The following is a 23226-nucleotide window of genomic DNA, read 5'->3' on the forward strand; positions in this document are numbered from 1 at the left end:
CAAGGCAGTGTGGCACAGATGAAAAATATAAATCAAGGAAATGGGTTCTTGTAAGAGGGGTCAAGAGAGAGAGAGAAGGAGAGAACTCTTAAAGAAGTCATATTATAGAATGGAAGGAAAGGATGATCTTCGGCTGTATCATGGCTCTGATATTTATTGGCCCGCAACACAGAGAGGAAGAGGCTTGCTACATTTAGGCAGTGATATTGTACTTCCTTGAAAACATTATAGGAAACGGGCATGGTTCTCTGTGTTTACATGTGTGCTACCGGTGAGATTGAGCGTGCCTGTGAGAATAGCCATGCAGCAGTAATGATGTCTAGATCAGAAGGGGGTGTGCCTCTCAGCTGGAGACTTTGTGATGTGTGTGTGTGTGTGTGAGGGAGAGAGAGAATGAGTGTGTGTTATTGTGCACGTGCAAATGCATGACCTGCTCTGTTGGCTGGTCTGAAAGTGCTGACCGCGTGCTGGAACGTTGAGCCCAGCCAGCAGGAAGCCCACGCAGGAAACGGCCGCCGCATTGTTGCTGGAAGCCCGATCGTGCCGCTCCTGTCCACTGGGAACGCTGCCTCTCCTGCACTGCTGGTTCAGAGTTTCGGGAGCGTGTCATGTTTCAGCCCTACACACTCCCCCTCAAGGCCTAAACGTGCCTTTCCTTTTTGCATGTGGAACCAGGGTGTGAGGGAATAGGATGAGGTGTTTTTTTTTCTTTCTTTCTTTCCACAGAACGGTATGTAATGGCTCTATGTACAGTGTAGTTCTGCCTCTTATGTTCCTTATGTTGACGTTTTAATGGAATGTTGAAACAAAAGGTACCACTGGGTATTTTTTTTTCCCTTATGTTCTTTTGTACTGCATGTCCTCATGAAGTCTTTAAAGGTCAGGTCCTGAGCTTTACTACCAAACTCGGCACATATTAATTATTTATGGCCTGATGAGTTCCATACCTTGCTGACAGTCATTAGTTCCCTCTGACGGGTCCGCTGGTCCTCCTCCATCTCCCACTTGACTTTGTTCTAGAAAAATGAAATTGCATCACTTCCTTGATGCAAAACGGTGAAACTGTTTCACTGCCTCGTGCCTGAAGAATAGATGGAAGATGTCAAATTTGCGTGACTTGCAATGCAAATCCTGGTTATTGTTTTTATTATAACTTAGAAAAAACATTCCAGTCTGTGAGTCTTGGATATGTTTTCACTAATCTGTACAACACCATCATATTGGTTGTGTTTCATTAGGTACAACTGGGACTTGGAAGAGGGTTTTTTTTACAGCTGGTTTTAAAGTGCAGTTTGAAGATGTGATGAAATGTATTGGACTAGTGTGCCTGTGAAATCTTCTATATGGATATATATATATATATATATATATATATATAAACACAATGTATATATATTGTTAATGAGGCAGTTTATTAGGTTCAGGTGGGTTTCGGCTTGAACTCTTGAGTTGCTTTCAGAAGTGTCTGGTAAACTAAACGAATTCAGGCTTTCTGAAGCAGCACCACTTTACACTTAGATTTGTGTACACACCCTGTCTCCACAACTGCTTCAGAGTGACATTATGAGTCATAAAGTTACTTAAGTTGTAAAACAAGCTTCCGTCATTACATTATTTAGCTTGATGGCTTCTGGACAGTGGGAATTTCTCTGTATGATGATAAAAAGCACAATTGAGTAGAAGCAGGAAGTGATGTCACATGCAGTCTTGACATCAGTGTGAAGGGTGTGGGCAAGCTTGTTTGGGTAATGCAAGGGCTGATTTTGTGACCTCATCTGGTCTGGCTGGTCTGAGCAGACAGCAGTACACCACAGTACTGCATGTTCTGGAGCCTGAACACTGCTTCAGGGTGGATACCAGACAATAATAAAAAACTGATTTCACGTTCATTATATCACATTTAATATACTGCACATGGCATCAGTTGACTTGACTGTCACAAGATGTTGATTTTATGATTTCATGATGCATTTCTTGAACATTTTGAAATATTAAGAATACTTGTGTAATCTGAAACTGGAGTTTTGTATGAAATATTTAGCAGACATTCGATAAAAAGAAAAAAAAACCCACTGGAAATATGATTAATACTTTAAAACCAAATTGACTCATAGATTCTAGCAGTGTTCCTAATATGTCAATGAGCATGACTGTCCGTTTGCTTGGAGTCTGCTACGCTACTGGATTAAAGTTGAATATAAAGGTGTAGTCCAAGACAATCAGAATCATGCAACAATATGTGTTTGGATTATTCTGCATTTTTGGCACCAGGTTTCAGTGTAGTCTACATTGTCAATAGCTTACATAAGATTTTTGCAGCATCATGACAATCCGATTTACATTTTTAAAAGTATTGGTATTTTATTTGGAACTGTATTCACAGGACACTTTTTGTACAATGTCTGCCCAGAATAGAAAGGTTTAAAAAAAATGAAAGGAAAGAAAATCTACACAAAAACGTTGTATTTACACACACAAATCTAGTTATATCTACACTTATGAATCAGATTTTCCAGTTAAAGAAAAAAGCTTGGAGCTTGAATGTTTGAATTCTGAGAGGTGAGTTAACTACATAGTTTACACAGATGGGCGATGTTACCTAAAAACCTAATCGAAGAGCTTGAACATCTCCTTTGCCCTTGACACAGCGAAGGCTGTAGCTGTCCGTGAGACGCTTATGCATGTTGTTCCCAGTTGGTCAGAGCAGGTTTGCCCTGGACTGATGGACCGGGAGCCATAGCTGAGCGGAGTACAGAAGTGTCTGCAGTTGCCACCGCACTACCTCTCCCAACCACACGAGGAAGCACCGAGCAGTCGCCACGCTATTGTCATGGGACGTCCTGCTCAGAAAGATGTGGTTTCCATGCCAGGTGACACCTCATACAGCATATCAGACCTAGTCAAGCGGTCGGAAATCCCTTGGGCCAAATAGACAGGCTGTTGATTCGGTGCATTCTTGGTCCCTTTGTAACCAATCTGAACCTGGGTATCGAAGCATTTGCAGGTTTCACACAACCCTGGAAGTCCAAGATCACGCTGTGCTGACAGTGTAATGTACACGTCTCGCATTCATTAGTAATCAAAGTGTGATGACATTCGTTGCTGGATTTAGGTCGATGTACATTTGGCAACTCTAGCTGACTTAAGCTTTCTCATGTTTGCAGTTGTGATGATGAACCTCTTGCACACATGTAATCTCTAGTAAACGCTGTTCGTAAACTTGAGCAGATGGTTTCTATATTAATGTTCTTTCAGCTTCCCTGATCAGGGAAATGTCTCTCTTTTCCAGTGCTTTGGGTATAAGAATTCTGAATTTGCACTTCACTTGTAGTAAAAAAAAAAAATAAAAAATGTATATATAGACACAGCACATATGATTGTCACCATTTATGAATAGGTAACTATCGGTACTTCTCTTTCTGAACTCGTGCAGTTTTTCAAAATCCATTTTAACTTGCTTCCACAACATTGTATTACATGGTCAAATTAATTTTGTTGTTGGTTCTGTAGTTCCAGTACCACACCATTAGAAATGGAATACCTGCTCTCCACTTCGGAGATGTATCAACAGCCTGTACTGAGTCTAATCCCACAGGCAAGAGCTCTTTAGTAACACCAGGCTTAAGTGATCACCTTGGAATGCTGTTGCCATAGCAGGCAGTGGCCATGTTACAAATGTTCAGTCCCTTAGAGCTTCGAATTGTGGTGGCGGTGGCGGTGGTGGTGGTGGTGGTGGCAGTAGGGGGGTTGTTTTTGTTTTTTGGCTTTTGGTCAGGTATTAAAAATGTTAAACACAGTGTAGTGAAAAGATATGGCTGTGGGTGAAATCGGTGAAACTCTTGGTTTTCATTTCTGGCTTGGTTACTTGTGGGAACTTTTTAATTACCACTGAGGCAGAAATGTTGCTGAACTGGTCTTTTTTACACCCCTGTACAGACACGCTGAGAACAATTGAGCTCGGCTAGAATGACCTAAATAAACCCCATTTTTACTGTATATTTATTAAAACCCGAACTTGCTGTGGAACTACAGTTTCCCAAAAGCTTTCCGTTTCTGTTTATATTTCTCATGCACTCTTACAGGAAAATGCCGGATACTAATGTTCAATAAGATGTTATTTGCTACTTCCATTGATGTTCACCAGACGTCCATTCCAAAGTATCAGCCAAGGCTCAACCACAGAGCAATATGTGTGGCTTGCAAGGACACGAAGGGGAAGTTCCTGTACTGTACAGAAGTATTTCTCTCTTTAAAGGGCAGTTTGTAAGGCTACATGTGTCATTCCAAAATGTGGTGTAAGGCAAATGGTTTGGCAAGTTCACCTACCTTAAACTTTCAGAACCTGCACAACAAAAACCATCTAAGTCGGTTCATTTATCATTCTCTGAAACGTTTGTATCTTTTCACATGGTTGGGTTTACAGCCTTGTTGGCTTTGTGTCTAAAGCCCTTGTTCCTCACACATTTACTCAGTTGGTAAGAATGCTGGGAGCAGGAATGTTGAACCACTATAATTGGAGGTTTCTGAAGTTTCTGCATTTCACTAGGGTTATTTGTTCTCACAAAATCCTTGTATGAAACTGTATTTTAGGTGTGTAAATGTGCATGTGCTTTAAGCATTTTGATAAACCATGGCGTTTCATGCTTTGGGTTCTGTTAGTGTTTTGATTAATGCAGTCCAAGAAATGTTCATTATGTAGGTTCCTAGATATTTGTTACAATATGTATTTGTGTAGTCAGATAGGAAAACTGAGTAAGACAAATCTGTCTCCTCCTTCACCACTTTGCCTCATTGTAAGTGGGAAGTCTCGCTCCCAAAAGCCCTTATGAAAAAGGGTCAATCTGGCAACAATAACCTTGACCCTTGCAAAAAACCTGAAAGGGGCAATCTGGCAACAAGAGCCTTGACCCTTTCTCTCCCCATCTGTCAGTTCTTCGAGGAAACTGGGGTGTTGAAGAGACAAATTGTGGGGATGATGGTGTTAGTCAAGTTTTCTGAGGTGGCTGTTGAGTAGTTTCAGAGTGCCTTAGTGAAACTCTCTACTAATGGGTTTTACACACATTTAAAAAATGAAAAGAATGCCAAAACTGGCTGAGTGTTCTAGTGAGACATGCAAAGATGTTTCTGAGATTGGGCCAGAATCTGCATACAAGTATATAGGTGAACTCTGAACTGTGACCTGACATCCCAGTGGAGCCATTAGTCTTCTGTTGCCAGGACTGCTCCCTGGATGGGATGGGTGTTCTGTACCCAATCATGGGTGCTTAACACCACATACCACATACGTGCTTTTAGCCTTTACCTATCTAAAAGACTCATGGCTGTTCATGATAATTCAGTATTTTAACAGTTTGTAGACCTTTTCCAAATAGCAAGATCTGATCACCTTTGTTTCTATTGAACTAATGTTGCAAATTCTAAATTTCAAGCTATAGGAAATTGTAAAAAAAAAAAAAAAGGCAAAGCAAGGATGTTTTAATAAGAACAAAATCACTAATTAGATCTGGTAGTCGCAAGTTAGATGTGTAGTGTGTTTTTTTACAAGTGGTTCAGTGGTTCAATCTAACAATCTCCTCACTTTCAAAACCTTCTTCTGAAATGAAGTTGTGTCATTAGATTGGGTCACATTTGCAATCATGTAAAAATGAATGAGTCAATAAACAATGGTTAAAAAATCCTGACCTCTTGCCTCTAAGTGTCTTGAGTTTAGAAACACATTGCTCTGCTTCCCACACATCACTTGCTTTAAAAATGTGTCATAGGAGGAAAATGACAACTGTGAGTGACTGTAAAGATGAGATCAGGTGGAGATCTTGGAATTATGAGTGTGTTGATCATATCCTTTGAGTAGATTTACTAAGAACTGATTAGAGTTACAGCTTGCACAGTTTATCCATAATGTCTTCATATAGAAGTTATATTCAAGCAATAATTAACTACTACTGCTTTATTCTTTGCTTTAGGTTGGTTTTATTCGGCTTCCATGTATGGAGTACTTGTGGACCAGCATCTGAGACATGGATTATCCTTTTGAAAGGTTATGTGCTTTCTACTGGATTTCTGTCTGAGCTTTAAAATATGCTCAAAAGCAATAAATGGCCATGCATGGCCAAGGACCTCTTAAATCCTCCTAAAAGAATCAGCTGACTTCATCCTGTTCAGTAAGGGAGCGACCAAATGACCCAGTTCATGACGTGAATGGCTACTTATTTTTTTGCTGCGGGATCCCTGGTAAAACCTCATTTGTTTTTGACCAGCTGGCATTACCTTGGAGGCAAATTTTAGGAGACTCCCAAGAGGCATCTGCCTCATCTCTGAGTTGTTTGTGAGATTCTCTTCTCATGTTCAACACTGCAGCTTTTGTTTGTGGAATTACATAGCCTCCCTTCGAAGAGGCTCCCAATTCAAGGACATAACCCAACACCCAAACCTACTTGATCAAGAGACTCTCCCTTAGCTCGAAGAAAGATCCTTCCCCACCCAAAGTCCAATGGCATGGGTAAAGTTCTTCAGGAAACCTGGGGGCAATCTTGGCAAGGTGTACCAGCCAGGATCTATGCTGTCCCTGGCCCCCACCAAGGGACTTCTCAATGAGCCAGGCCAAAATAGTTGTTTCCTCAACAGTGCGGTACAGGTATGCTCTTCCGTTTGTTGTTTCCTGTTGAATGTTTGTTTGGCTCGGTTTGAAGTTCTTTAAAAGTTCTTGCCAAGCGTTTATCATTTTTTGTTGTCTTTAGTCTTTTTTCCACTTCCCTCTGACTTTGCTGCATCATGTTTAGGAGTGTTATGTTCCTGAAAATATATATACTGTATCCCAGCTCCCACACCCCTGACTCAGACCACTCTTAGCCATTGCCCCAGACTGTTTGTCTGGGAGGAAGTATTTTTCCTACTGTGGGTAGACATGATATTTGAGTGTGTCTTTCTTTCTCCATGTTTCATCATCATAACACTGAGGTCATACCAAGGGTATGATTCACTCAATTTAAAGTTATAATGAGTCATAATCTTAAATTGACCTTCCTCACACCCAAACACAAACAACTCCTACGCCTCTAAGCTCTCTGCGTTGTCTTAGACCCGTAAGTGTTCTCTACCAAGGGTGGACTGTGAATCACAGTCTGGTCTTCAGAAGAGCCTTATGATCAAAGCCAAAGATAATATCATCTGTGAGCTGTCCACTTAAAGTTTTAAGCCCCAGTGCAAGGATGAAACCTCAGGGCTGCAGAGCTACTAAGCACATTAGTCAGTGCAGTTGCCTAAAGGGCAGCCACTTTCATGGCTCTTCATCAAGATCTATCAAGAGACTCATCAGGTATTGATCTTGACCTTGCACGCCAAGACCAGATTTCCCTAAATAATGTTCTGTGTTTATCAAACTCAGTAGTGTGGTCAGGTGTCACTCGTAAGGGTTGTGTAGCACCATGTGTGGTGAGTAACTTTTCAACACTACATCTCCCACAATGCTTTTTTGGTGCTTTTAGGTGCTATGGCATCTAGACATCTTCAGACGGAGTCTTCGACAGCTGCCCACCCACTACTGCTTAGGGGAATCCTGCATCTTCTGTGCATTAAAGGTACCATCTTCAGGGTGACCTTTAGGGGTTGGTTTGATCAAAAAGCAGGATTTAGTGCTTCAAACATCAATGGAGATTGCTGTAAGGGCTTTCTTTCTATGTGTTTATTTGTTTATTTGTTTTTTAATTTTTTCTTCTCCCCGTAGGGAATTTTCTCTCAGTTTCAGTTCAGCAGAGAGCGCGTCTTACCCTCAGACAACTTGCGACACGCCCTAGCGGAGACGTTCAAGGACGAGCAGCGTTTCCAACTCGGCTTCATGGATGATGCGGCAGAGTGTTTCGTACGTGTGTCCACATGTGCCTGTGTGGACAGTCTCAAAAGGAATCATTTCACAGATGTTTCTCAAACTCACACATACAATCGCATATTACCTTTTATTTACTGTAAAACTGTAGTTAATGCTAAGTTTGCACTTAAGCCTATCTATAACCCTCAGTACCCAAAAGGAAATATTTGAACTCTGTTCATTTAAAAAATTCAGTTTAAATTAAATAGTTTTAATGGTTTAGTTTAACGAATTGGTTCAAATAAACGCTTCTTTTTATAAAAATAAATAAATAAAATGTAGACGCATATGTCCCTTTCAGGCTTGAATGTTTTTTATTCATCAACTTGGGAACATTTGAGCTGGCCAAGTAGATATAAACCCCCCATTCCTACTATATGGACTTTCATGTTTATCACCGTCTTCAATGAGTTTTGTGTATCATTATGGTCTGGTTCAGCAGCGGTCTTTTTAGTCCTAGTGTGACAACAAGCATTTAAATCTCTCCATTCTTGGTCGTCCATTACAAATGCTATGCTTTTGTGACTGGCATTCATTTCAAACTTCAAACCACTACTAAAAATGCTCTGCACAGCTGCAGTGTGAGGAAAGAAAGGGTAGCCTGTACACGGACCGAACAAACTCTGTTCGTTTAAGTCCAATGTCAGCTCAAGGGCCTGATACAAGCGTGGTCCTCCTGTAGTCTAAGGGCCTGATACCAGTGCGGTCCTCCTGTAGGCCTCTGTAGGTAAAAAAAAAAAAAAATTCCCCCCTCTGGCAGCGTAATTGCAGAAAACCTGCTTAGCGCAAGGACCTGTAATCGTTTTCTGTTTAGCGCAGCAAGACTGTGAGGAGGAAGCCATTAGCTTGGTAAAGATTCATTTACATTGCGGCTGCCAAGGAACATAGTCAATGATGCCTCTTGATCAGGGCTTGGACGCGAAGCAGTCTGACCAGTATGCGAGTAACTCATTGTTTCAGTCCACTGGCTTTATGGCCTCAGGTGGAAATCACACCTCCCGTGATCTATCGGGTTCAAATGTTAAAAGGTAAACCGACTCTGTGCCGGTGCTTGCCAAACGCAACCTTCCACCGGCACCGTTGCAAATGCAGGCTTTTGTGTTCCCATGGCTGTGATGCTATGGGGTGTATTTCATTAGACAGCAGATTTTAGAAAGCTTAGTGAAGCTTACCACACCCTACTAAAGGTGAAGTTGAACTTCCAATGCAAACAAAGCGTTTGCTTGTGTCTTGTGACAGAGCTCTGATCAGTTTTGCATGGTCTTCCCAGCTATGACAAAGCTGACTGAGGTAATCAGGTCATTATCAATATAGTTGTGTGTTTGCTGAGGTGTGGCAGAGTAGGAAAAACTTAAAATATGCAGTTCTGGGTCTCCATATCTCTGGAGCATAGGAGTTATTTCACTGGTAAAGTATTTAGTGGTGGGGGGGGGGGGGGGGTGTCGGTTTTGGAGGTCTGTATCAAATATCTTTTTTATCCCTGTGTCTGAAGGAAAACATTTTGCAAAGGATTCATCTTCACATCGTTCCCGATGTCGAAACGGACACCTGTACGTCCAAGTCATGCATAACCCACCAGAAATTTGCCATGACACTTTACGAGCAGGTGATTCTTCCTCACCCTTCCTCTCTTGTGCAACCGCCCACACAAGCATGCGCATTTCACAATTTACACAGGCTATGTCATGGTGAACACATCACTGTCCTATTTGGGCAGGTTCCAATCTCTCAGGTGGATGTGCATAGAAACTATAGATGAGTATTCCCAGATGGCATCTTGTTTTTAGCTAGTTTGGTTTAGTTGCTGTGTATTTTACATGTAGATCTATTGCCACATAGAGGACATTCTGTCTGTTAAGCTTTATTGGAAATGCGGTATGTCTAGCAATACAATAAAGAATTACACTTAACACGCCTACCAAAATGAAGTCCCCACCTGTAATGACGTATTCTCTAAGGTAATTAGTGTTTAGCAGTTGCCAGGTAGCATGTAGCTGAGTTTATGTATGTGTGCACATGTGCCCACACCTGTCTGGTCGTGTCTTGCAGTGTGTATGTCGGAGCTGTGGGGCCTCGTCTGACCCTCTGCCTTTCACCGAGTTAGTGCACTACGTTTCTACCACCGCCCTCTGGTAAGCTGGACCCCTCTAGAGCCTGTGCCACAGAAGATCTCATTTACGATTTCCCATAATATTTGTTCTTGGTTATTCCTGGCTTAATAACTGATAACCCCTCTCTCCTTCTCCTCAGCCAACAGTTCTTTGAGAAGAAAGATGAAAGGTTTAGTGAGCTGCTCCAAACAGCCAGCACCATTGGAGATCTCCGCAACTGCCCGGTGAGCACACGGAGACGACACTCCTGAAGACCGGCCGAGCTCAAACCAAACCTTTAATGTGCATCAGAGTCCCATCATTCCGTCTGGAGAGCGCATTGTGGAAATATTCAGTGCCATATCTGTGTAGATAAAATGTTTGGCCCACCTAATAGTTCTACCAAAGTGTTGTACTCCCATAAAGGTTTGTTTTGTTTGTGTTTGAAAGAGACCCAAGTCCCAGCTTAATAGACTTACAAAGATGAATGAAACGGCTATATTAGAAACAGGAAGTTAGCTTCACGAATTCATAACCATTTGACATAAATTACAAAATGAAAAGAAAAAGTCAGACCAATAATGCACGCTCATACAAGCGCCATTTTCTCTTATAGTTTTACAAGTCTCTACACTGTAAGTGTTGATCTACACCATCTGTGTATTTCATGGCAGTTTGGAGAAACATTCTGTACCCTGGCAGTTCTCAGCGTATTAGCAAAGTTCCAGAAATAACCCCGGTGAAAGCTTCATTTTCTGCTGTTGTTTTTGTCCCCTCCGCCAGAGTAACTGTGGCCAGAGGATCAGGATTCGCCGAGTGCTGATGAACTCGCCACAGATCGTCACTATCGGTTTTGTGTGGGACGCGGAACAGTCCGACCTCACGGAGGACGTCATCAGGTCGCTGGGGCCACACCTCAGCCTCTCAGGGGTGAGGCCACGCCCACCTTCAGCTCCGCCCACTTTCTCCCCGTTCAGTTACTTTTTTGGTGGAGCTACAAATGCTAAAGCGTGAAAGCCAAAAGCACTATTCTGAAAGGAAGCAAGGTCAAAGGTTCTGCGGTGTCCTTACATGAGTTCCTCATTACATGGCACTGTGCCAGGCTGTGGTAGCAACTGTCTGATTACACTTACAGCATTAGGTCAAAAGGGGGGGGCACACCCATTTCTTCTGTATAATATTGAATGGAATCGCATGGTTGTAAGACAGAATAGCTTCTGTCGCCCACCATCACGGTGAACCAGCTCTAACGGGTTCCTTTGACCTCATAGCGGAGGACATTTGTTTGTGGTGTGTTTGTTTTTGTGGCAGCTCAGCTGGACAGAGGGCTGGTTGTTATGGTGCTCTGGCGCTCATGTGAGACATTCCGACCTGATCCCTTTTATAAGTCCGAGGTTCTGTAACCGCGTCAGGGCTGTAATTGACCCACACTAACAACCGGACCTCTGGTGCGTGTGTGTGGTTTGCTCATTTATCAGCTCCTTACAAGAGCCCCCACCCCAAAAAACAAGACTGTACTCTAAACACTGTCTTCGGCGGGCTACATTCCTCCCACCGCTCCAGACTGGGCAGGATCACACTCCAGCAGTGGGTTACCCTCACAGGGGGGCCATGGGCCACTACAAAGCCCCTGATTCATGCTCCGGCCCTTCATTTGATGGTGAAGGGCGTGCAGGAAAACAGCTGTCCCCTCCTGGTCTCTGGCCTATTGTCTCAGACACCGCAGGAGAACAACGGCGTTTGAGGATGCGGGACAGAAGGAGAAAGTCACCCTGGATCTTTGCACACTCTCAGTTCTCTGCATGTAATCGTTTGTTTGTTTGCATTGAAAATGGCTTCAGTGGAAATATTTTTGGCTCAGCAAAGCGCAGGGGAAATGAGCTGATAAATCCTTTATTCAAGCCTGTATACGCGTCGAGTGATTCCGTATGACGCCAGCTGTTATCCACTCTGTTCTGTTCAGTTGTGAAACAAATCAAATTGCAAATGTAAGAATGTGGCTAATTTCTCTCCCCCAATTTCTCCTCTCTCTCTCTCTCTCTCTCTCTCCTTCCTTTTCTATATCTTCCTCCCTACCAGCTTTTTTACCAAGTTACGGATGAAAATGCCAAAAAGAGTGATCTGCAGTTAGTTGGAATGATCTGCTACTCCAGCCGACACTACTGTGCCTTTGCCTTTCATACCAAGTCTTCCAAATGGGTCTTTTTTGATGATGCCACGGTCAAAGAGGTGGGTGCCCTATGCATATAGAGTAGATTTGAAAGAATATAATAAAAAAAAATCGAAATAGACCCATCTGAATATAAACAAATTGCACTGGACATTGATCCATGCAGTTCATCCATGCACGCACACTATATGCAATAACCGAACCTCCCTCCTTTATTAACTGAAGAGCATTCCTTCAAGTTCACTTCCTCTATGACAGCACATTTCATGCACAACCAGTTCTCTCTCCATCTTTATTCATAATGCCCATTACCTTCATTCCTGAACCGTGATCACACGAGGGGTTTTGTTTTGTTTTTCCTCAGCATTAACTTGTAAATGTAAGCACCGTGCTGACATACCAGCATCGCCTCCAGTGTAAAGTGCTGTAGCTTTATTGTGTGTGTGTGTGTGTGTGCGCGCGCGCGCATGCGGGCTCCTGGCCCGAGTCCTCCATCACCTCATCAGCAGTACAGCACTTGTGCTGTGTGTGCACTCCCGAGCACACAGGGCTGACCAGAACGTCGCCCACATTAAGATGGATTACCCCCCTCTCTCTTACACTTGCGCTCTCTCTCTCGCTCTCTCTCTCACACACACACACACACACACACACACCAGCGAACCTCATGGAGTATTGCTAGGCTATGAACAGCTCACACACATTTTCTTTTAAAGCAGTAAAGAAGGAGGTGGGACAGAAGGAGGTGGCCTCCGATTAAATTCATATTTGGTCCTAATGCACCCAGGAGCTTTTAAGCATCTGTGTGTCTGTTTATATGTGTGTATATATATAATATAACAGACACACACTGTAAAGTCTTTAATTGCTTGGTTTATGTCTCTGATGTATTCATCCAGACCTCTTGGTTGTTCACAGAATCCCAGTCCACTGTAGAAGTGTGTGTGTGTGTGTGTGTGTGTGTGTGTGTGTGTGTGTGTGTGTGTGTGTGCGCATGGTGGGCAAGACACTTTCTTCACTTCTCTCTTTACCCCTCTCCCTCTTGCTCACTCTCTCTATATTACACACACATGCTCACACAATTTTTCTTTTTCTTAATTAAGAAGCTAGGTTCCATCTGGTGCTGGTGCGCACGTGCACACACACACACACACACACACACACACACACACACACACACACACCCACACACACACACACCAACCACCTGAACCTTTCTGAGCTGTTCATGCTTTAATCTCTGATGATAATCTTGATCATCTCTGATGATGATAATCTTACCCAGAGATGCATTAATGATTACTGCCTCTCTAATTATTGCCCATGTCCATCAGATATTGCCCATAAGCTGCTGACTGCCGCTAGAAGGATGTGTTATGGTACCTGAGGTGCTCATCTTGCTTTGGTGCCTGCATGGGTGTGTTTGAACAGGTGGGCACCAAGTGGAAGGACGTGGTCACTAAATGCATCCGCGGACACTTCCAGCCCCTGCTCTTGTTCTACTCCAACCCTGAAGGTGGCGCTGTGACCATCGACGATCCCCCGCGGACAAACAATGCCGCTACCAACCCCAAGAACACGGTCAATGGGGACGCCCCAGGTGAGGAATAACCCACTGTGTTCTGTACTGACTGCACACTTTTTTTGACAACTACTTTTCTATACTCAGCAGCCGCTGTTCTTCTATTTCACCACTGTAGACAGTAACGCACGGGCTTCCCTTCAGCTCAGCATCTTCTACTTCATTCATTATGTTAATTGTGCCAGTTAAAAAAAAAAAGGTAGTGTGTAGCTCTCAAAAAGGTGTTTGTGTGTATTTTTTCTGGCTAAGAATTTACCCAAAAAATTCACAAGAACAAGTCAACAGTGGTGTGGTTAGAAACTGACCGCTGATGTAGGGCTCGAGTATAACCAAGAACTTTGCTCACCAACTTACAAGCTATTTTTTAACGAAGTGGGCGAATGCAGGTTGTATAGAGAATGAATAATTCTGTCTGTTCTAATGTTAGCAATAGATTAAACCAATTCTTCCAGACAGTTTGGCACTGGTGTATATCGCAGTATTGAACACGGTGGTTCTCTCATAGAGTGGGCCTGAGATATTGAACTGCACTGCTCCAAAAAGCTGGAAATGTTTGGAAGTGTTCCCAGGCGTGAGAGGTGGTTATTATCTCTAGCGTCTGGTGACCTGGCTTGACCCTAGGCAGCTGACCGAGCACTACCACCGGGCACCGCCCCCGGGTCTGCTCAGCTGGGCGGCCACGGAGACGGCCACTGCTCATGACCGCTGACTCACCCGTGCCACCAGAACACTTTCCTTTCTGCTTACCCCGACCAATCATAGGTCTGCAGGGCTGTGAGCCTGCACTGACCCCGCCCCCCGCCCTCTGATAGGTGTCTGATAGGTGAGCGGGGCAGTCCGTCCGTGAGGAGGTCGGGATTAAGAGCAACATTGCTGCAGCTGGGAGTTTGAGCCAATGTTTGTATTGAACAAATCTACTGATGTATTCTAATTTTAGAACTGGCACAGTCGCTTCCTTTGCCACTTCAACAGCTCTAAGCTCATACCATATAAAACTTTGTATCTTTTTAATGTTTTTGGAGACATTTTCACAATATTCTTTATTAATAATAACTAAGGCAGTTGCACACGCTATGTAAATTCGCCTTCAAATATACTTGGTGCAAATCGATTTGGTGCAAAGTCGCTGACGTCCAAGATGGCAGGTGTACAGTGTAACCAGTGCGTTGCTAGTTCCCCCCCCCCGTGTTTCCTATTGCTGTGGAGATGTTTCCACTGAGAGGAGACAGACAGCACAACACAGCATTACTCTGCTCCGGAGGTGGAGCCAAACGTACTGTTTCCTGAGAGAACGACTTGCAGTCATCTGGAAGTAACGAGTTAATGATCGCGGGTGGGGGGGTGGGGGGGTGGGGGGGCAGGGTGTTTCTGTGCCCCACAAACACCAAACAACCTGCAGAACCACTGTGCCATTATCTTGATTTCCTGATACGGCTCCCTTTCCTGTCGTGTTATGTAACTTGTGTCCATGTCTAGATAGCAGTGGTAAAATTTGAATTTGTCCCCCCCCCTTCCTCTACCTCCATGGTGCCTGCCCACAGGGACGCCTCTGCTCTCCAGCAAGAAGCTGGAGCTGACCCGGGAGAACCTGACCGCTCTGCTCTCTGGTCACGGCACCCTGAAACGCACAGGCCAGGCGCTCGCAGCGTTCAAGCGTGGCAACAACCAGACGAGCGGCGGTAGAGGGCCAGGTACGAGAACGCATGTCGACGCAGAATCTAACAACAAACCTTTACATTAGTCAACACAGCTACAAGAAGGGTTTCATAGTCAACGTTTTGTTTAACATGGAGATATTTGGATGAATACCTATTGGCTTAAGCCATGAATAACCTTTGACTTATTATCTACTAGGTCCCCTTTTAAGGTCCCTTTTATTAGTGAGGCAGTGCTTGAAATGTGACGTCCCTCGTTAGTGGGCCTTCAGTTGCTTGTTTACGTTATGCAGTACCTTTCCCAGAATGCATTTCAAAGGAAAAGATAGAGATGTCCAAGGGTGAAGCACATCTTACTCTTCATTCCTTTCTTAATACCACCCATAATAACACAATTCCTTCTCTGTTATGTCAGTGTTGTTTCAGCAAATACTTCAGCTAAACTTTCTAGTGCCTTTTCTGGCCTCAGGAGATGTCTTTTTGTTTGTTCTTCTGTTGTTGGCTCAGAAATATATAACCAATAAAGCTAAGCTGAGTCACTGTTTGAAAATAGGGTCTCAGCAATTTAAAAGCAAAAACCAGCCATAATACAGAATGTGGAATTTTATTAGGTCAGATTTTGACTCGTGCTGTGACTTGTGATGCATCCGTCTGAGCAGACGTCTGTAGGGTGTGCTGTCACTTTTGATCAAATTTCTCTGGGGAATTCGGTGACTAGATGAAGCCACGGGAGCTTTTTTGCGTTTTAATCTATTCCCTTATGCGTTAAGGTCTCCCTACGACAAGTCGAAGATTGTATACATCTCCTTAAAGGTGTGTAAGGGCCGGCTTAGGGTCTAGTGCACTGAATTCACTTGTGCACTTACAGTCTCGGACAGATGCTCTCATCCAGAGTATGAGTATGATGTTTATCGTTATGACGGCGCGTGCACTTCCTGGGAATTGAACCTGTGACCTTGTTGCTAGCACCTTGTTCTGACCAGGTGAACTACAAGAACTCATTTATATGGCACAGCTGATATTCCATCCTTGCTGTTTCTCTGCTTTGTTGCACCCAAACACCCACGTCCCTAAAACATGCCACTGCTTTCCCCTCTGGCAAAAAGTTGCTACAGAAGCCCATGAGTGTGTATAAAGTGCCTCACTTTTCCACAATTACTTACCTTTGACCTCCCAGCGAAGGTGGCCATATGACGAATGATAATGTACTGTAACGTAATGCACCGAGGTCACCAAGACACTGCATGGGGGTTTTACAGTGCAGCTATTAAGCAGAAGTGACACTTTTATATTTGATGTGTTTAACATTTTATGAGTACTGTAGCCAAGCAGCTGGTGCATCTGGGTTTTCGTACGCCATTACACAAGGAAGTTTACAGATCGAGCGACGACGCCAAAGACGTGTAGGACATATTTGATTCTGTGTGAAAATGTACTTTGTATCGTCATTCGGGCTGAAGCTCTAAAGCCTGCTTATGAGTCACGAAGTCTGGAAGGTCCCTGGCTGCCATTAACTGTAAACCCTACTAGAGGGAAGAAATAGGAATCAGACTCATCTTTTGAATGGTACAAATTACTGCCACTGAGTCATGGACGTTTTTGTTTTGGCGAACCATGTGTTTCGTTGTAGCCGTAATGCGGCTCAGCTGAAGTCTTGTGTTCCTTCTACAGTGAAGCTGAACAATGCTGATCCGAAGAGTTACTTGCATGAGCTGTCCAGAGAAGCACAACACATGAACTTCATAAAGAAAGACCTGGACAGAGCCCAAGGGAAACCACAAACACAGAGACCCATGGGTAAGATGCAACATTTGCATACTGTGCATGCGCATGCACACACACACATTTACACACATATTCTAACGCTCTAAAGTGGACAAAATGTGATTTAAAGGTCATTTTCCAACATAATCAGCAAATTGAAGCTAGATGGCCCTGTAAAAGCTGTGTAGGTTCATATTTAATGATTGGTGCAGCGTCCCGTCTCCGCTCCCGCACCACAACACCTGACACCGTCTGCAGGCCCTCAGCCTGGAGTCTCTCTGCTTTCACCACCACCCATCAGCCCCCACCACCCCGGAGTCCCTCCCCTCCCTCGGCCTCCACATCAACCTCGTGTCCTACCAACTGAATTTCAAGCAGGCGTGATGCACAGAATCATTTTTATCTCCACACTTATAACGACCTTTAATGCGAGATGAAATACAAGAGCGTGATAAAGGGGAGACGTTCTCTTTCATGCCGCCAGTAATGTGTCCAGAGGGGAGGTAATGTTACTTTTGCCCTGCACTGCTAATGGACCATAACGGTGGCGACACCATTTACATGCGTGTGTGTGCATGCGTTTGAGCGTGCATTTGAGCGTGTGTACGTGTATGAAACACACCTGCGTGCATCACTGCATGTCCGGAACGGAGTGGCATCCCTCATAGGGGTCAGCGTGGGGAATAAAGTCTTGTCCCGCTGCGGTGGAGGAGAAGGCCCCCGCCCGTCCTTGTCCTGCGTAGTTAGACGTGATGTACACGGGTGGAGTGGAAGGCTGGTGCTTCCTCACATTCATTTCCACGCGCGTGCTTCATCACACAAGTCATCGCCCCAAAGGTCACAGCCCCGATTTCTAGCATGGGCTTCAATGTCTTCAGGTAGTATGATGGCTGAGATGGAGCGTGGCAGTTTATATTAAGAACAAACAATACAGCCCATGACTACTTTTCTAATCTTGAGTGTGTTACATTCTTACTACATGTGTGTCTGTGTGTGTGTGTGTGATGTGACCTTGGTGTGATGTTGCTTGTGTGTGGGAAGAACCAGCTTATGTTTTAAAAGGGTTCTCCTCCTCCCACACACACACACACCCACCACTCTCATACACATACTTACATACATTATATATAAATTATAAAAGCTGGTCCTTGTATAGCTGATGAAGTGTCTCCTAATGGGAGTGGCCTCTGTTAGCAGGGTAATGTACCTCGCCACTCTGCAGAAATTGTTCAAGAATGGTTTGAGGAATACAACTGAGATCAAGGTGTTGGACTCCAGATTCTCCCCAGATCACCGTCCAATATGAAAAAAATCAAGTCTTATCTATAGAGGCTACACCTTGCAACTTGTAGGGATTAAAGGATCCTGCTGCCAACGTCTTGGTGCCAGATACCACAAGACATCTTCAGACGGAGGAGTGTAGTCCATGTCAATGATATGGCTGGTTGTCTTTCTCTGTGCGTGTGTGTGCGTGTGTGTATGACGTTCAGCATGTATAACTGCAACATTGATACTGTATCTGCTGTTATTTTATATTTATATTATACTGTCTACATATACTTTGTGGTTTTATATACCCTTGACATCATCTCCAGTAACCTACCCTGGGCATTATAAAGAAACGCCCTCACTCCTTCTCCATACATGAAACTGTGACCTGGCACAATTAATTTTATATACACACGGCCCATAAATATGTCACTGATGTGTTGGCTCCCCTCAGCATCTGCTGCCTTCTGTCCCCGCTACCTGGCCTGACGATGCTAAACGAGGCCTGTGCCTCCACTCCAGCTCTGCAAACAAACTGAGTTTGCGGACCAGGCCCCTGCAGAGTAGCAGGAGGGTGTCACGTTCACACTGGAGCGGGGGACTTTTAGTTTGTAGGGAAAACCAGAGTTACTCTGCCACTGCTCGATTAGACATAGACGTGCTTGACCTTCAGATTTTGCTCGTTTCCTCACATGCTGTGCTCAGCCCTATCACAAATATGCTCTGGCTGCAACAAAAAAGCATTAAAGATTTAAGAGCCGTGTTAGAGTCCAAAAGGTCAAGAAAACATGGCTTGTGTGGGAATGCTGGACAATCCAGCAGTACGATTTTATTGTATCCTATGCAACAAGCTAATGGCTACTTTTTGTTTTTAAGCGGCATTTTTTTCTTCTCCCCCCAGATACGGTCTCGGAGAAGTCGTACTCGCGCTCGCTCTCGCCTCCCGAGAGCAGGTTCAAAAACGTGGAGGCGCGCCTGTACAGCAGCCAGGGTCGTGGCCCCACGCGGGTGGATCGCTCGCCCCGCACCGCCCCGCGGGCCGCCCACACGCCGCGCTCCCACTCGCAGCCTCGTGCCTCGCAGCCCCGCATCGCACTCCAGCCGCCGCCCGGACGCCTCCCGCCAAGCGTGGACTTCTCCAACGGCTACGACACGGACAGCAGCCAGGACTCGCGGGAACGGCCTGGGGCCGCTCGACGCGGCAACCGCGTCTGGCGGCCCACGCGCGAGGCCCTCAACGTCGACAGTATCCTCGGGGCCGGCGGCAGGGGCGGAGCAGGGGACCGCCACCTGCCCCCTGGCCTGCGTCAACGGACCTCCGGCCAGCAGAGGGCGCCAAACGTGCCGGCCTGGGGCGGCCGCGACGATGACAAACCGACGAGCCTGATGACCATTTATGAGGACGAGCAGAGGAACGATATGGGCAGCCGGAGCTCGTTGGACTCGGACGGACGAGACAAGGACCGGCCCAAAGGCGCCATCAACAACCTGGGCGTGAGAACAGATGCCTGGAAAGCCCAGCGGATAGAGTCTGGGTACGAGAGCAGTGACCGCCTCAGCAATGGTTCCACTAACCTGGACTCACCTGTGGTGGAGAACCTGAGCAGCAAAGATATGCGGCCGTTCCCTGAGGTGTCCCTGTCCAGGTAAGAGTGGCCTGTACAGTGTAACCCTTTACTGTTCTGTGGAGAGGAGGAGTTGTTTGTTTGATTTGGTTGATCTTTTACACACAGTGATGCTATTAGGTATTCCGTATGTTCTTTCAGATGGTTTACCAATCACACGGTTTGTCAGGTTAAAAATGTTTTAAAATGCTGTCGAATTTAAAACCGTAGTTAAAATATTAGAATTGAAAATCAGATTTCTGAAAAAAATTCAGATTTTGCTTAATTAGTTCTCTTGCCTCATAAACTTTAAGAGTGCCTTGAAGGTCCTCACTTTGACTGTAATTATGTGAGCAATCGCAGTTCTAAGCCGTCAGACTGCCCATGTCAGTTCTGGACTTCAGAATTTCATGCACGCTTGTAATTTTGTATGTTTGATGGTGAGTGGGGTCCATCTAGATTGAACTTTGTATGGCTTAAAACGGTTTATGACTGTTGAATTTGACTTGGGACATCACACTTGAGAGATGTGTTGCATAGCTAGGTCTGTAGGTCTGAAGTTATTCGTTTTAATTTCCCAGTGAATGTCTCCCTTTAACGACCAACCAACATGACATTCATTTTTCTACAAGGTGTGTGTGTGTGTGTGTGTGTGTGTGTGTGTGTGTGTGTGTGTGTGTACATGTATAACCTCTGTCTGAAATTTTGATACTCCCTCACCGACACATTGTGTATATGTAAAATACACACACTTCTTAGACCCACCACAATACACAATACTGTGTATGTACTGTGTATACGTGTGCACACAACATATGTATATATGCTTACACAGCTCAAGAAGGTTCTCTGTATGAAATGTCCCGTTTCTCTGGAAACCTTGTGTACTATTTTTTTTGTATTTTTACCACCTCTACATGCACCCCCCCACACACACACAGTACTGAATTATTTTCTTATATGCTAAAAGAGAAAGGCTGTAATGGCTGAGGGGGGTGTGTCTTATTCCTCAGTTGCAGGGTACGTAGGCCAGACACGACGTGATCACGCAGGGCACAAGAGCTGCTCCAGGCTGGCCGAGCTCCACTGCTGCTCTGATGAATTAGACTCATTGTAATTGAATGTCTACAACTCATGGCAATGCTCCACAGGATCCAGTTATAAACGTTTAAATTAAATTGGTTGCAATATCTGAATTATCTGATTTTTTAATTTCTGTCAAGACTGCATATCAGTTTTGGTTCCATAACATCTGAATTGGTACTTCAGCAAAATAATTGCCTGTTAAGTGGCATATTGCAAGAGTGACTGTGTGGTGTGTCCCCCCCCCCCCCCCCCCCCCCCCCCCCCCCCCGTTATGAATTTGATTTCTGATAGACAGTTTGTATTAATATAAATATATTAAGCTATGAAAAGTTTATACTCTTTTTAGTTAACAAAATTAAGTACTTAAGTACCTTCATTTATTGTCCAGTCAGGCATGTTGGACCATCCTCATCAGTCTTAATAAACGTTAGAAAGCTTTTGGCTAATAACTAAACATTTACCTCACGTCTTCTGTTTGGGACGCTATCAGAACTAGATTTACTTGTTTTATGAGTTAAGACATGAGAAGATCATTTTCCATGTCCTTACTTTGTTACCTGACCCGAGCAACTGAGTTGTAAATAGAGTATATAAATACAACTTTTTTTTTCTTTTATCATGTCAGAATGGCCATGAACACTAACTCCTTATTGATCTTTTTGAATGTAGACTAGTAAAGGCCTGTAAAACCAGTACTGTTAAAATATTCCTGAATGAGTCACAGATCATAAATGATCTGAATGGCTGTCTCTGTGAGACAAACATCGCTGCTCAGAGGTGATCGTGTAAAAAGGAAAAATAGACTTGCATACAAGGCTGAGGTTTAAAGACAACATGGAAACGTCAGTCTGTGCCGGTAATGACTTGGTTAACGTTAGAATGAGTACAAAATGGTCATTTTGGGTACAGAAATCTGAGTGTAATGCAGTTTCTCCGGTTTGCCTCAACATACTTTTCAATGGGGAGCCGGATGGATGTCATAGCTAGCTTGAATGCAACTGGGGTCAAATAAGGCAATAGGGCCCAAGGGTCTGAACATTCTGGAAGGAGTTCTAACAACCTTCTTGCCTTCTGCTAGAGAATAACACGTTCTCTAGATCCTGCAAGCTCTCCCACACGAGTTTAACGATTTGAGACTCGCATAATTTATGTAATGTCTGTGTGAGTCTGTCAAGACTTACTTTTTTAAGACTTTACAATCACCAGAAGGTTATGTTATACTGTTATGTTTTCGGTTTGTGTACAAAAGTCACAGAGGGTAACATCCTATACTAACTGATTAACATCTCAATATGGCTATTTGAAGTGTATGCTAGAATTCTATGCTCCGATTTTAGTCAATATTTTAATACTATAAAAGAACACACATTTTTTAATTAAAGAAATTAGACCACGTTAACATTGCTGCTTTCATTGTAAGCAAGGTCATGGGACATCTTGTCTGACAGGCCTCAGAGTTTTCATGAATGGATATTATCTCAGAGAGGGTTTTTGTTAATTGTGTAGGCCAAACAAGATTGTCTTTTATCCACCAGTCTTATTTTTAACAACTACAGAAGGGGCAGGCACTGTGCTAAAATGGCACTGTAGACCCGAGTGGCAGACGAACAGGGAAGCCTCTCATCTGAGTTGAGCAGGGCTTCGAAATACAGCCTGTTTTAATGAAACGTCTATAGGCAGAGGCTGTTCTAAAATACTTAGGAACGATCTTTAACTGCAGACAGGATGTCTTTGGGGATCCTGTCTGCTCACAAGGAAGGCAGGAACACGTCTGTCTGCTTGAAGGGCTTAGTAAACCAGCACACTGGAACTTTATATCTCCCCACCAAACGTGTGAATGCATTGAACAGAACAGGTATGGGAATCTGAGCAGTAGTAGGAATGGAAGACTATAGTAGCTGTGCTAGTCCTCCTCTATGCCTGCACAGACCACCAGGAATTGTGACATCCTGTCAGTTACATCTATGAAGCTTTCAATTTTGAGACAACCCAAAGTACCACGGATATTGATGTACACTATATTGCCAAAAGTATTCGCTTACCTTCCTTGACTCACGTGAGCTTAAGTGACATCCCATTCCTAATACATAGGGTTCGATATGATGATGGTCCACCATTTGCAGCTAGAACAGCTTTAACTCT

The 23226-nt window shown here is 44.1% G+C and overlaps 1 protein-coding gene across 2 annotated transcripts in view; it reads left to right on the forward strand.

The window, feature by feature from the left end:
- The window catches only part of usp53a (ubiquitin specific peptidase 53a), a 35647-nt gene that overhangs the window by 2053 nt on the left and 10368 nt on the right, over positions 1-23226 (forward strand). For both annotated transcript variants that reach the window (XM_076971975.1, XM_076971976.1), the window contains exons 2-13: positions 5964-6634; positions 7485-7577; positions 7724-7858; positions 9357-9470; positions 9914-9996; positions 10115-10199; positions 10738-10884; positions 12034-12183; positions 13556-13724; positions 15248-15397; positions 17033-17158; positions 19296-20040. In XM_076971975.1, the coding sequence (XP_076828090.1) occupies positions 6491-6634; positions 7485-7577; positions 7724-7858; positions 9357-9470; positions 9914-9996; positions 10115-10199; positions 10738-10884; positions 12034-12183; positions 13556-13724; positions 15248-15397; positions 17033-17158; positions 19296-20040 (2141 nt within the window). In that variant the 5' untranslated portion in view covers positions 5964-6490. The remainder of the gene's footprint in view (positions 1-5963; positions 6635-7484; positions 7578-7723; positions 7859-9356; positions 9471-9913; positions 9997-10114; positions 10200-10737; positions 10885-12033; positions 12184-13555; positions 13725-15247; positions 15398-17032; positions 17159-19295; positions 20041-23226) is intronic.

This window comes from Brachyhypopomus gauderio, chromosome 14 (genome assembly GCF_052324685.1).
Source record: "Brachyhypopomus gauderio isolate BG-103 chromosome 14, BGAUD_0.2, whole genome shotgun sequence".
Classification (NCBI taxonomy): domain Eukaryota; kingdom Metazoa; phylum Chordata; class Actinopteri; order Gymnotiformes; family Hypopomidae; genus Brachyhypopomus; species Brachyhypopomus gauderio.